The following is a 13,855-nucleotide window of genomic DNA, read 5'->3' as shown; positions in this document are numbered from 1 at the left end:
GAATACGGGAATTATTTGAGGATCATCGCTCGATACCTGAGAACTGTTTGCGTAAATATATACAAAAATCTATTCTATTTTTAAAAAAATGCGCGTTTTCTTTAGGCAAACAGTACGCTACGTCGCTAGCCGATGTCCCAAACCCGATGGAAGACAATATAGCTTAGCTCATATTCGAATTTAGCGGATCGAACGTTGTTTATTATGTAGTGTGAGAGTGTGGAATTAACGTCATGGATACGACTTGTTCACGTACCGTGCCAACGCTAACTCAGCTGCAAAATTTCCGACTGGTGGTGTGAGTGATCACACACGATATACAGACTTTAAGCGGACAAAATACTTCTTCAACAGGTGCGTAATGCGCTGATATTACTTCATAGACGCATGCACAGTGTCCGTCCGCGCACGTCAGTGGACCTAGTCATGTAGGCTCCTGTGCATTGACCATTAAAACTAGCTTTTGACGCCATACGCTTAAATGCTATCGCTTTCCCGATCTTCTAACAAATATGAGATACATACGAATTGACATGTCATACCAGTGATGTATTTAGTGTAAACTACAGCTCATTCTGTGAGATAACCAAAATAGGAATTTTGACTAAAAAAAAAATAACGAAAAATTCTGCAACTCGATTTGCGATATAGCCGTTTCGAAGTACGGGGTTCTAAGCGGCAAAGGACGGTACACAGGAAGCGTTAAGGATCCGTTTATGGGCAGTTTTCCATTTAAAGGCATCCTTGAAGACGAGCAGAGTTAGAATAGTCTAAATAAGCATCGCGAAAACTATCGCACCACAGAGCGTCTGACCCGAAGCCGTTGGCAGACCAGTAATAGATCCTAGGTAAGATCTTGCCCAATATAAGGAAGCCCTGAGTTAATTTAGAGCGGTGTGAAATCCTCCAACGAACATTGAACGGATGTAGTCTGATGCTGCAGGGCCAAAAAGTTCAGGTCAAGTAGCTAGTCAAATACTGGGCACCTAGGTTTCTACGTCACGAAAAGGTTATCACTGCAAACTATATCTTATCAATCGATGTTTAGCTAGCAATAAAGCTATTCGGATATGTACAGTATGAACTATAAAGCAAAACTTACTATTTTACGTATATCAGTTAAGATATGCAGCCACATATGTTTCCAAGCGACGTTTGAAAAATCAGGACGGTGTCACCGTGATGTAAGCTACAACGCCTAGTAGTGATAGAAGAGCCCGTTTTTACTGAGCGATATTATCTGCTCAAGGGTCTCGACTTTGGCAGTCGTGTATATGGTATCGTTATCAATTGATCTACAGTTTATAGTGTAGTTTATAAAAAAAAACATACGTGTGTGTGTTACCTAGTTAACACGCTGCGTCGATTAACATATATCGGCGTTGCTTGTCAAAGGACGTTATTGATCATCTCCAACAAGCAGAACGCAGAGTGCTTGTTGTAGCTTGCTAACTGCATATGCGTCTATGTATATAAAAACTCTGCACGATGCGTAAAAATGTAAATAGGATATAAAAAAAAATTAATAATACCTATATAGTTATATAGCTAAATAACAGCTGACTACAGTTTACAATCGTTGAACGGGTCATGGGAGGGTAAATTTCTATTAGTTACAGTAGTTTGTCTCGAGGTGTATGACAATAGACCGTTTTGTACTTGTGATGATAGGATATTGTCCTGATTTGCATGAATAAACAGTTCCTCTTCGAGATAAATATTCCGCATAAAATATAATACGAACAGCTCTGAGGCACAGACCTAACCTAGTCCGATTTTAACGGAAGTATGTCGCTCTGGCCGTTTCTTCAGCACCACTAGGTAAAATTCATTCAATGGTAATAACCGACTGCTTTGTATATAATTTCGCAGTATGTTGGCATATGACACACAAAGCTAGTCGTAGCATGTGCTTGCACCATTTGAAGGTTGAATTACCTCAAGAGCATGCCCCCTAATTACCTCATTTGAGATACTCGCTTGGATCATATTAAATAATTTGTTTTTCATATCCCTGAACATGTTAAATAAAGTTTTCTATAGAAAATTAAACTTGCAATATTGGGATGTTCAGGGACTCACTCATGAGGAATGTGGGCATTTACATTTTACAAACTAAATACCCCACAAAAATGACAACACTTTCGGCTCCGGTTGGCAAGTAGGCGTCGGACATTTGCAATCGCGTGGCTTTGCAGTCAGCTGATTCCTAATCCCTACGGATATTTTGACGTTGGAAGGCACCGATCGAATCAACCTATAGTCAATCGAATTAACGTGTTGAACGCTGTTACGGTTTACTCAGCATCACGTATGCTAGGATTTAATAATAAGTCAATCGAAAAAATAATAAGAAACAAATAATGTTTATATATAAATAAGCATTGTCATACAAAAATTCACAATTAATTTTTTTGCACTGATTGTTAAGAACATGACGAAACTTTCGGAGGTGTTGCCTATTACCTCGTATGCAGGCGAATATATCTGTGTACCTAACTGCCCAAACAGAACGAGCTTTATTATATCGGTTGTTGTACTCGTACCGTACAAGCCCGTTGGCGTGTTCTGGCATCTTGTCGATAATATATTATAATTAGAAACCGACGGATTTCAATGAAAAGTCAAGACTGCGCGAAGGATCGACAAAAGACACGATGGTTCGCCATATAACGATTTACTATTAGGAGGCGTGACGTCGTCTGGCATTTCGTGCTTATGTTGCCATAGGCCTTTCCTGCAGTGAACCTACTGCTCACTGTTGTTATTTTGGCCCTGGTCAGAATTGACTAATACTTCTAAGCGCGTAGAACACGAGCGCTCTTTTTTCTACATGCCTGAATTGAACAGCCTATCAGGCCATGCAAATTTCCGCTTGGATTTACCACATTCCTTGTTCGCTTGAACTCGGCTTGCTAACCAAGCAGGTTGGTTGTTGTAGGCTAAGCCAGGTATTGGTGACATAGTACTATTGAGTGAAATTTGGCCTAGTAAAGAAGGTATGCCCTGTGAGGCAGCCGCTAAAGCCAACCTCAACTATGCAGAACGTTTGCGTCTAATCTTTTATAAGAGAAGAAGAAACATGAACGTGCAGTACGATACATGCCAGCAACACTTTGTAAAGTATCTGCTGTCCCTTTACTGCTGGTTTCACGTCTGCTTTGATGGCTAGTCAGTGTTCACAACTCGCTGTGATATAGTGGTCATAACGATTACCTGTAGTGTGATTCAACGATATTCGTTGGGTGTCGATCAAAGTGGAGCTAGTCTAACACTGAACTTTCACTTTTTGAGACGACCTCTCGACTCGTTTCGTGCCGTTATTTAGTTAGTATCGAATTGTGGGCACGCATCGGGTTTGTTTGGAAACAAGAACTGCGTGAGACTGACGCAGAGTTAGCGGCGGTGACGATAAGCGGCAGTGGCTCCACTCTTACTGACAACAAACCGCATCTGGCGGGTCTGCCTATAGGTGGCACCATAGGCCTACCAAGGTAGGACCGAACTAAAATTTAGGCGGAACGTATCATATGCACATGGCTGGTTTATCACTTTCCACGTATATTTTTCATTAAATTCTATACGAATTTGCTTAAAAATGAAACAGAACGCATTATATTTGATGCTGTGAGTCTCTGCGCGGAAAGCTCATATCTAAGTGGGGCCTGTTAATCTATCTTTCACATTTAGTAAAAGAAAAAGTGAAATGCTATATTATTTATTGTATCATATTAGATCAACTTATAATTATTAGCAATTTAATAACTGTCGAATTATTATTATTATTATTAATCTTATAACTCAGCCGATATAGAAATCGTCCTGTTTGTAGCTCTTACGCAGTCTATGGTAAGTTCCTTTCAACGTTTCGAACTCTCATGAGCAGGACGCACATGATGTAAAAACCATACGTTTAACGCCTAAACGCGTATCTGTTAGTCTGCTAATTAAAAAAGTACGTAATGATACAGTACACAACTTTGCTTCTAAAACGGACTTCTACAATAGAAGATGATTCGTAGTTGTATCAAAAATGAGTTATTTTCAAAGTGAGCCAAAGTACAAGAGTACCAGTTGACCAGTGTGCGCTGGCATATTACGCCGTTTACGTTTTAGCCTTCGGTTACGTCGCTATTTAGTCGCTATTTTAATGAAACAATTTAGCGGGGAACTTTTCGGCGTGCAAAATAATTACACCGAAAGACTTTCGTTTTGATTTAGCATTTTCATGTGTGTATTGCCTGTTTTATGGGTGGAACATGAAATCCATCAACGTTCGTACAAGTGCAGTCGAAATAAGAACGATCTATATGTCCTATGTAAGCAGTCCGAAAAAGGTCTTTAGCAGACGGCCAGCAATTATCTATACAGCTTAGTTGCCGCGTATTATATATGTATCGTTGTATTGTTACCAGTATTTCTATATATTGTAGTTATATGGTTGATGATAATAGAATAACACTTTTTGTGCTTATTATTTTAACATAAAAAGGGACAATTCCTCTTAGGGCAATATGTAACCAGTGTGTCCTTAATGCTTATATATATATATATAAAACGGCACATAGGTTCACACAATCGTAGAGTTTTGCTCGGCACGTGCGCGTCGAGCATTTGGACGGTCAATGTAATTTCCAGCTATCGAGAGTTGAAGGCTTATTTAGCAATACAAAATATGCTGTTTTGTCAGAAGTAAATTTAGAAGAAAAAATAGAATATTTCCGTTTCGTATAGAGCCATGCATTGTGCCCATTCTACCACCCATATGACATCCTAATGCACTGAAACATCAGATCTCCTAGTTGGGTTCATCGAATCTAATTTTACTATTGTGCACACCTACTCACAACTACCAGGTCGCTGAGCGTTTCCTCGCACCTTAATAACCCAATAGGCTGACTGCCACGCCAATAAACGGTCACTTGCAGCATGATCCCCTATAGTCCAATTAGGTTCCCTATATGGATTTGCTGCCCACTCAAAAATATAAACGTACATTGAACTAGCTGCAGCACGTTTGCATACGGTCTCGGATTATTGGCGTCTGTGTTTGTGCTGTTCGTGTATACGTTATATAGCATCATTTTACTCACAGACTGCTAACATTTCCGCTGAGTCTCCATTACACTACCACTGGGTATCGCGCTTCTAGCTGTTGCCCTCCATGGAGCACACACTTTTCATGGGGGTTGCCATCTTGGTTACGGGAAGCGACGCCGGTAACGCATGCGCAGAGTTGATTTTGGGGTCCCAGTCGTAGACCCCTCGGCCTCTGCTAGAGGAATAACTGTTTCTCATTTAGCTATGTTGATCTGTCCAGGGAGAAGATAGGCTACCAGGAGCTAGTAAAAGGGCCGATGTGAGCCGCACAAAACGTTGAATTGGATGAAGAAGTTTACCTAGCGATCAGAGGAAGCCTGTAGCCTTTTTGGAATAGGTGTAAGTAAGCAGAGTGCATCGCCGCTCATTGGATAATACCCTTTTCGTTTCTAGGCGTTGGTCAGCCGTGCTGTGGGTGCTCTATAAGAAAACAAACAGCGGCAGTGCGAAGTCGATGATGCATCGAGCACGTATTTAAGCTGGTGAAAAAGGTCTTAGTAACGATTGGGATTTAATTCTATTGTTTTAGACTTCATAATTACACTTTTAGTCGATATCATTGTATATTCTATTACTGGGAAGTCTTTTTATTATGTTACCGCTATGTAGTTATAATCGTAAAGCTTAATTAGACACATTTTAGATGAGGTTTATTTTATTTTATTTATTTATTATATGTATGAGGTAGGATACATTAATTGAAAAAGCTTAATAACGATAAGTTAGTAGGTTAGTTCTATAGGGAGGAATAGAAACATTTACAAAAAACATCAATGCCTACCAAAAAAATTGTATAGTAGTGTCATCAACTACTACGATACTACTACTATACAATTTTTCTATCATCCTAATAAACCAAGTTTAAGATCGTGCGCAAGTAATAACAGCGGTAACCGCTGTTGAACGGTTCAATTTCAATTTTCCGTTCAAGTTTCCAAAGACCAACTGGGCACATGCCAGTTTTTTTAGATTTTCAAAAAAGCTTGCCAAGTGTACCCTTAATTATAGTTCTGTTGACACTGGCCATCCTGCTCAATGTAAAATACTCACGGTTTACCCTAGTCTAGCCTAGCATGTCTAATCTTTTGTATTGTGTTTCTGTTGTATCTCTAGCATTCTTTTCAGTGACTTTCTTAGCTTCATGTATTTCAAGACGAATAACCCTACTTTATTAAAAAGTCTGCTAAAAAAAATATTTCATTAAGAAGTACCGGATTCTCTGATTTTTTTTTGGACAAGAATGTTGTAAGATGAAAATGGGTGTGTGTCATTAATGAAATAAATACGGTACAAATAAAAACGCTATATAAAGAAAAAGGAACTGGTGTAGTCCTTTCAAAAATAATTTCTAATTATGACCCTCACCAAAGTCTTGATTTAAAAGAACAACAATATCCAAGGGCATTTTTATGGTGCGCATACGAAAAGGCAGATTTGCTTTAAAAAACAAATCGTCTAAATATTAATGTAGTTCTCACAATTTTCGGGATTATGTCATTTTTTTCGAAACCTTCCTTTTTTTTTTTTTTCCGTTTTTCCGGTTTTGCCTTTCGAGAACGATGCAACTGCGACTCTAACAAGTGCGAGCTGACAATAACAGTACATATAAATTGGTTAAATACGCTCGCTTCTCATTGTGGGTGGGAACCGATGCAGGCACTCTCGAAGCTACGTTTCTACGTAACTAAGCGTTACTATCTGTTTTTACATCCAGTTTACTATTGTTCCTATAACTGAAAAGATCTATAACATGTTCTCGATGCGGTTTTGTTAATGCTGTTGCTCGATAAAGTGCCTACAATATTAGTACGACAACTAGGTTGAAATTTTTTTAAAAAAGAATTCCTTATTCCTTGAGTGTACACATTGTCCCATTGCTTCATTTCGTGCTTCTAATTTCTAATCTATCAAATAGGTATTTGTTTGAAATACGTACAAAATACTACTTCAGCAATGTGTATGTATGTGTGCAAGGTCTAGGATCGATCGCTGAAGCGGACCGACCGTAAGAATTATTCATATGATTGATTTAATAAGTTAATTATAATTATCGCTAATATCTAAAGTGTCGTGTTCTGTCTAGCTGTGCACACGTGTACCTAAAACGAATTGTACAGCTAAAATTGGTTGGCTTTTTCCGCCTGGTGTTCCTAATGAAGGCACTCAGCGGATAAATCTAGTAGAGAGTACATACATAAGTAATACAAGTGAACAGAGCAGGGGGGTTGAGTGTATTCTATGAAAATCTACAGATATGTTAAGGTAGATGAATTACACGGGTATGAACCGGGCAGTTTGCTACCTATAGAATCCCTCAGGTACAGCCATCGTCTCGTTAGCACTGAAGCAAAATCTGAGCGAATTTTAAACGAACAAAAAAAAAGTCAACTTTCAGCCAATCAGCAGGGTTACTTAAGTTCTTCAAAAAGTCTGCCATATATATCTGTCTTAGGAACTAATTTTTCGAATTTCACCCATACTAAATGTACATATGCCAAATATTATACTTATGCACAACTGTGTGAATGTAAGTGAGACAAATGAAAGTAAGCTAGATACTTGTTTTCGTATTAGTGGTAGTGTCCAAGTACTACATGAGTTACACGCGGCACTAACTAAAATGGCGTTTTAGGAATTGATGAAGCGACCGATTTAGTCAAATAGACTTGTCTAATTAATTAGATCTCATTAGATATAATAAGCTATCGCTCAATTGTAATAAAACTATCACCAAGAGCCGTATACCCTTCGACAAACTTATATCTCTTAGCTCGTACTTATTGTCTTGGAATGGGACTTGCATCTCTTGAATCGAATACACGGTAATCGAGCGGTGGAGATCACGTGTGACTTCTGCGGTCGTCGAGCAAAAGTTTTCTCTTCTAGTTTGCACGCATCCTGTGTAAGCTCTATCTCGAGAATTCGAGGTAGACATTCTGGCTTTTCTTATAGAGCACGGCCTTCGAATTCTCTTCACTGATGTCGTCGGTGGACTCAGACGCAAAGGCTGACTGAAGCCGCCCGTCCTTCATTAAGGGAACCTAAATTTTATGAAAGTTTAGAACAATACTCTGAATATTGGAGAATTCTGCTTAATCTAAATTGACGCGATATCCGGATAAGTCTTGAAGATCCATTAAATTACTTTATTGTTTTGAGTTGTTGCCTTTCATTCAGCGGCGAGGTACGAAACTCTCAGGCTCAACAGCTGACAATGGGCCGCCCTTAGGTTTAGGAGGATCGTAAACCTAAAGCAAATGTAGAAATCAAGTTAACAACGATTATATCCGAAAACATAGAAATCCACCTAGTTAGGGATTAAACGAGTGGAAAATATTGAATGAGATATACCGCCAACGAATGCACAGTGTGTTCAGATTAATAGACACGCTACGTTCGGCCGTGACTGAACTAAGAGAGCATTTCTGGCTTGGCGTTCATCCTACGATGTAATTATCTGAAGATGGGCTACAAGGATACACCCGATATCGGGTTTGCTTGTTGCCTATATCTATGCCGTGCCACGAGGTTTTCAGTCGACCGTCGTCTAATAGTTCCGTCAATATTTACTATAAACATAACATTTCTTCATTTACTAGCGTTATTGCAAAAGATTTTCTTACGAACCTCATATACTTGAAATATTAGGAAGTGCAGCCATTGAATCAAAATGAAATCAAAAGCAGGTAGATGGCAATACGCACAACACGCTCCTTGTTTATCCAAAATTCACGCAATGGTATGTATCCGTTGAAATGGAACATCTAATATATGATAAGGATATATACAGAGAAAATAAATTTTTTTACATTGTTACATTAGAACCTCAGTTTTTAGATCTAAATCAGTCACTAGCTACTTTTGTGCGGCTAGCCTTTTTTATGAACCTTTTTATATGAATTTTTAAACTTTTAAAGCCTTTAAATTCTTAAACCATGAAGAAATTTTCGGCGTACTTCACAAACAAAAAAACTCTTCGAATTTTCCTAAAGCTCGATGAAAACCGAAATCATTGATTTCGAGCGAGAACGAGAGGTTTTGTCCAGCGCGAAGATATTAGATAATAACTTATTTCTGCTCAAATTGCATGTTGTTTTTCACCTTGTTGAGTTTGCTATATCGTTTTAGAAAAAAAAAACCGCCTTTCTGATACAGAGAATGGCGGATGAACGCACGTCGGCTTCAACAAACTTTGTCCCAATTAAGGTGTATATATATATACAAATTGAAACAACTGCAAACAAGATGCAACAGCTCTAGCCGCTTGCTGATATGTTGTCTGTCTTTGACAGGTGGTCCGGCCGAATTTTTCACAAATTGGTGGCAACGGTGGGACTTGCGCACGGCACAGCCCAAGCCACGAAACTGGTCGGTTGTCCGAATGCCAATTCACGGATACGAAATCCGCTAGTCAAATCGAAAGACGCAGAACCGCTCGGGGACAGATCTCCACGAGGCGCAGGTTATAGAGACAATTTTTAGTACCGGTTGCAACGTTCGGTCGTGGCCCATGGTTACCGGCGCCGAAGCAAGGAGATGGAAGGATTATCAAAGGAGATTAGACGTGTGCCTTTTTCGAAGTAAAACTAAACTACGTTCCGAATCAAAGCCCAATACCTCGAGGATTCAGGGTTTAGTGGGTGAGAGTCCTACAGTATAAGACAAACACTATAGCTCTGAAGTCTAGTATGCATAATGTATTTGTCGTCAACGCCCATAAAAACAACGTGTGCCTTACGGGAAGTAAGCGGCCATATACCGCACCAAGTTACTAGATCCGGACCATAAAGACTTCAGGAAAGGAGAGTGTCAAGGACGTGCTGCGATGATAAGCGGTGGTGTGAAGATTCTAGGAGCGGCGTTAAGGCGCGCAGGAAGGGGTTGTATTAACGACACGAGATCAGGCACGAAGTCGCGACGCGCGCAGCCTTACGGGGCACACACGAATACTGTGTAGACATGCAGCACGGCTGGTGGCAACGACCAAATTTTACCATTGTAAATGTAAGCAGCAAATGGCCGCTAGTTGCATTTTTAACGTAAACATTTCTTGCCAATAACTTTAGCCATCTTTAAACAGTAGTTTCAAGTAAAAGCGGTAAAATGAACCCACACATTTTTTGTATAACTAATTCTTATTTTTTTAATTCTCTCGTTTTGCTTGTCTCGCTCAAAGTTACCGAACTTAAGATTTTCGCCTGCAACAGCAAAAACAAAGGATCTTGTAATAGACGCACTTTTTGTTATTCCAACCAAATGTTTTATTATATATTATTATTATTATTATTTAGCAGTATTCTTTAAACAATGCTGATTATCTCTACGATTTTCCTGTCATGCTTACCAACTGCGGAAACTCCCACTTTTCGATGTCTTGGTTGCCAGCAAATTACGCTGAAGCTGTCTGATATGATTGCAATACTCCAATAGTTCTATGATGATAGGACTTGTCTTGGGTGGGACACGAGTGTACAATAAAGTAAGAAAATTAAATAGTGACTTTGGAACGTTACCGGCAACGATTAGGACATTTAAATTATTATCATCTGCAAAAATACTTATTAAATATAGAACAGGGATCTTTTCAACCCATGCAACGAGCATTCGTTTTCAGTGCCAAACAATTTGGCATCACTATTTGGTAGGCTTCTATAAGGTCAACTATGGCTTCTTGCTGCTACCAGTTAATTATGCAGACCGGGCTCGAGTAAATTATAACATACTTTTGATCCAGTGAATGGAAACGCACCTACAAAGCTCCGTAAAGGCGGAATAATGGATTGACGTAGAAGGCGGGTTGGATTCATGAGGAAAGACTAAACATTTTCCTAAAAAATTGAAAAAAAAAAGCTCGTTTACATATTTTTATTTTAAAAATTCAAAGTGTTCAAAGATGAAAATAGTAACGACGGAGCCAGTGCAAGCCTTATTGAAAAACAATAAATTGGTAGTTATGTTTCCTTCTATTTGAAATTATACCAAGCACCTGGGCATTGAATTAGATATATGGTAGGGAAAGAGTTGCCGAGAAAAAAGAACGATCATTTCCCGGTTGATTGTTGCGACGTCTACCTCTATAGATTATCTGCTATTATAAAGCGTGACACTATGAGTCCTGGTTCGTTAGTTACTTCACTTCAGTTAGCTAGGGTTAACAAACAAGGGTAGACCACTTCTATTGCTTGGTAACGCTTGACCTCTCAGCGTAAAACGCACCGTGGCAAAAATTCAGGAACTTCACTTGGAGAGAGGTTCTTCATCGTTTACCATACTTAGTAGACATTGCTTTCATAGTTCAGCATTTTTTTTCAAAATCTCGACAATTAGAAATTTTTTTTTTCATTAATAAAAATGTTAATATGATGTAAAAATAATTTTTCGAGATTTTACAGAATCTTGCACACTGCGTTTCTATACTACTAAATTAGATAAAAAGAGTATAGGTAATGATCGTGCGAGTTCACTGGATCACATTTTATATTGAACAACCTAATATATACATGATAGGAGTAATCTACCTGAGATGTGTATATGTATTCCATAAATAAGTTATTTAATTTGGTATATTGATATATAACGTGATTGTTTACGAAAACCTGTATAATTCGATAGAAGTTTGGGAGAATTTAAGATCCAGATTCATAGCCAACAAATTTTTCACCTTAGCCTCGATCAGGGAGCTAAGCCCTAACGAAACTCGATTTGACATAAGGAAAGTTCTGATCCCCAGCTTATTTTGTTGCTTAGACCGTCTCTCCATCGACTTATGTGACGCTTACAGGTATGTGAAACCCATTTTTTTCTGGGATCAGGATAATGCAAACATAGTTTTTTGTTGCGAGTATTTGGTCGCCTATATAGCAGCCATTTAAAATATATATATATATATATATATAAGTTGTGATTGTCGACGGATTACGCTGCATAGACGGCGCAGAGTAGTCGGTTAAGCATTCGGTGCTCGCCCGCCGCAGAGTCGTTGACGTGAAATATGACATCATCATAAAACGTTCTAGTATTAAACGAAAAGGAAGCATTATCTTTTGAAGGTGCCCTTGACCGGATTTTTTTTAATCGCGATGACCGCAGTTAGTGCTCCTGTCGACCAGCCACCATTTTCGCGGCTGTGGGTCGTTTCCACGATCCCCTATTAGCCTAGCGCCTTCATTAGTAGTACTACATTCCTGGTACGCTTTGTTCCTGAAATCCACGGTCCAAGTCTTGCAACACAGTATGGTATATGATCTCCTGCATGACTTATCCTTCTTTTTGGCTCTTGTTTTAGTATTAGGAGCCGCAAAAACCACGACCTGACGTTGCCGCCGACACTAATGGTTGCAATAAAGGCAATCTGCTTCTAGTGGCGACTTAGATGGGCTGCTGGCTTTCGTGTCTCCGGTCTTGCTTTTCGCCCTTTATAATCAAGCAGGAAGCGGCTCGACAGCTCACATCGAACCGCTCGATGTCTCATAGTTGACCACTTCTATAGGTTTGGGCGGACGTAGGCTTTCTCGTAGTCATCTAATTGAGAACGGACAGACTTCTAATCGGAGACTGATGATATACGTTACTTTTAAGCCCTAGCCAAGTCTGAAGCATTTTTTATTTCTATTCTTGACTGTAACAGTGTATTATAGGTTGGTCTATTTATAACTCACCGTTTTAACGTAGTCAAGTATATTACAGGAATCAAATTAAAAATCTTTACAACTAGATAGTGATTTTTCTAGCCTAGCTCTAAGCTATCTCAGCTAATCGGAGTGCAAGGAATCATCCAGACTGAAAAATTAGCCTACGAATTAAGCATAGCGAAGTATTTCTTAGAGAATGACAAGTGGGATCTTAGAATGACATTTTGTTAAATAAACATTGCATCCCTGACTGAAACTTGAATATCTTTAAACAAAAGAAGGAAGAAAATTTATTTAACTTACTACTGACAGTACTGCAGCTTACGATAGGTTGTATTAGAAATACCACTTTTGTATATAATAACGAAGCAAAAAAGAATTAGACGCCACCTATTGGACAGAATAAACAAATAGCAATAGAAAAGCGTTTGTATTGGTTTTGAGTAAAGCGTCGAATTGAAACGACAGAGAAGTGCTATAGCCAGCGCAGGCTCAATGAACCAAATCATGAAAGTAGATACTACTTTAAGATTATCTCAACCTAGGTCTTATACATGCATGTCACAAACTGTGTTGAAATCTATCTGAAATGGACGTAGAGGTTGTTTTGTTCCTTATTGCTGACCTCGTAAAACGGATCCGGTGCGTTGCGCTTTTCATAATGAACGTTATATGCATAATTACTAGGTCAGCTGAACTACAGATGGACGTAACTTGGAACATGTAGTGGCGGTACCAGTTAAATAGGAAGAATTAAACGGACAACTTAAACAGAACATAGGTTGCCAATAACAGGAATCGGCATGAGACATTTTACAACACATCATGTACGAACATGATGGAAAAATACTAACTGCTTCAATTTACGTAAAACATCTATGAATTTCTACATAATGCACCGATAGCTATATGACATCGTACTCTGTACCTAGCTTGGCCTGGGAAGATTGTGCACCTACTGTTGATTTGCACGAAGTGCAACGAACGAGTAATCTGGATTATATAATTACAGATTTTCTTCTCTAGTTATAATTACTATTAGACGCCCCAGTAATAACAATATTGTAATAACTTCTGATTAAAAACATAAGGTTTTATGTAATAAAGAAAAAATTTTTCCTCAA

The 13,855-nt window shown here is 38.8% G+C and overlaps 1 protein-coding gene and 1 long non-coding RNA gene across 2 annotated transcripts in view; one reads left to right on the top strand and one right to left on the bottom strand.

Moving 5' to 3' along the window:
- The window catches only part of LOC111250807 (uncharacterized), a 20,817-nt gene extending 17,447 nt beyond the window's left edge, over nt 1-3,370 (bottom strand). Inside the window, exons 1-2 of the mRNA XM_086991064.1 lie at nt 3,217-3,370; nt 2,083-2,257 (exon numbers count right to left, since the gene is read on the bottom strand). Of these exons, the coding sequence (XP_086847190.1) occupies nt 2,083-2,101 (19 nt within the window). The 5' untranslated portion in view covers nt 2,102-2,257; nt 3,217-3,370. The remainder of the gene's footprint in view (nt 1-2,082; nt 2,258-3,216) is intronic.
- LOC147755330 (uncharacterized) overlaps nt 1-13,855 on the top strand; it is a 14,379-nt gene extending 524 nt beyond the window's left edge. The window contains exons 2-3 of the long non-coding RNA XR_015329180.1: nt 106-354; nt 9,393-13,855. This is a non-coding gene — a long non-coding RNA (uncharacterized LOC147755330). The remainder of the gene's footprint in view (nt 1-105; nt 355-9,392) is intronic.

The sequence above is a fragment of the Varroa destructor genome, unplaced genomic scaffold (assembly GCF_002443255.2).
Source record: "Varroa destructor unplaced genomic scaffold, Vdes_3.0 BEIS01000005.1, whole genome shotgun sequence".
Taxonomy (NCBI): Eukaryota; Metazoa; Arthropoda; class Arachnida; order Mesostigmata; family Varroidae; genus Varroa; species Varroa destructor.
Note: the sequence above shows the minus strand (reverse complement) of the source record. Positions and strands in the feature narration are given on the sequence as shown.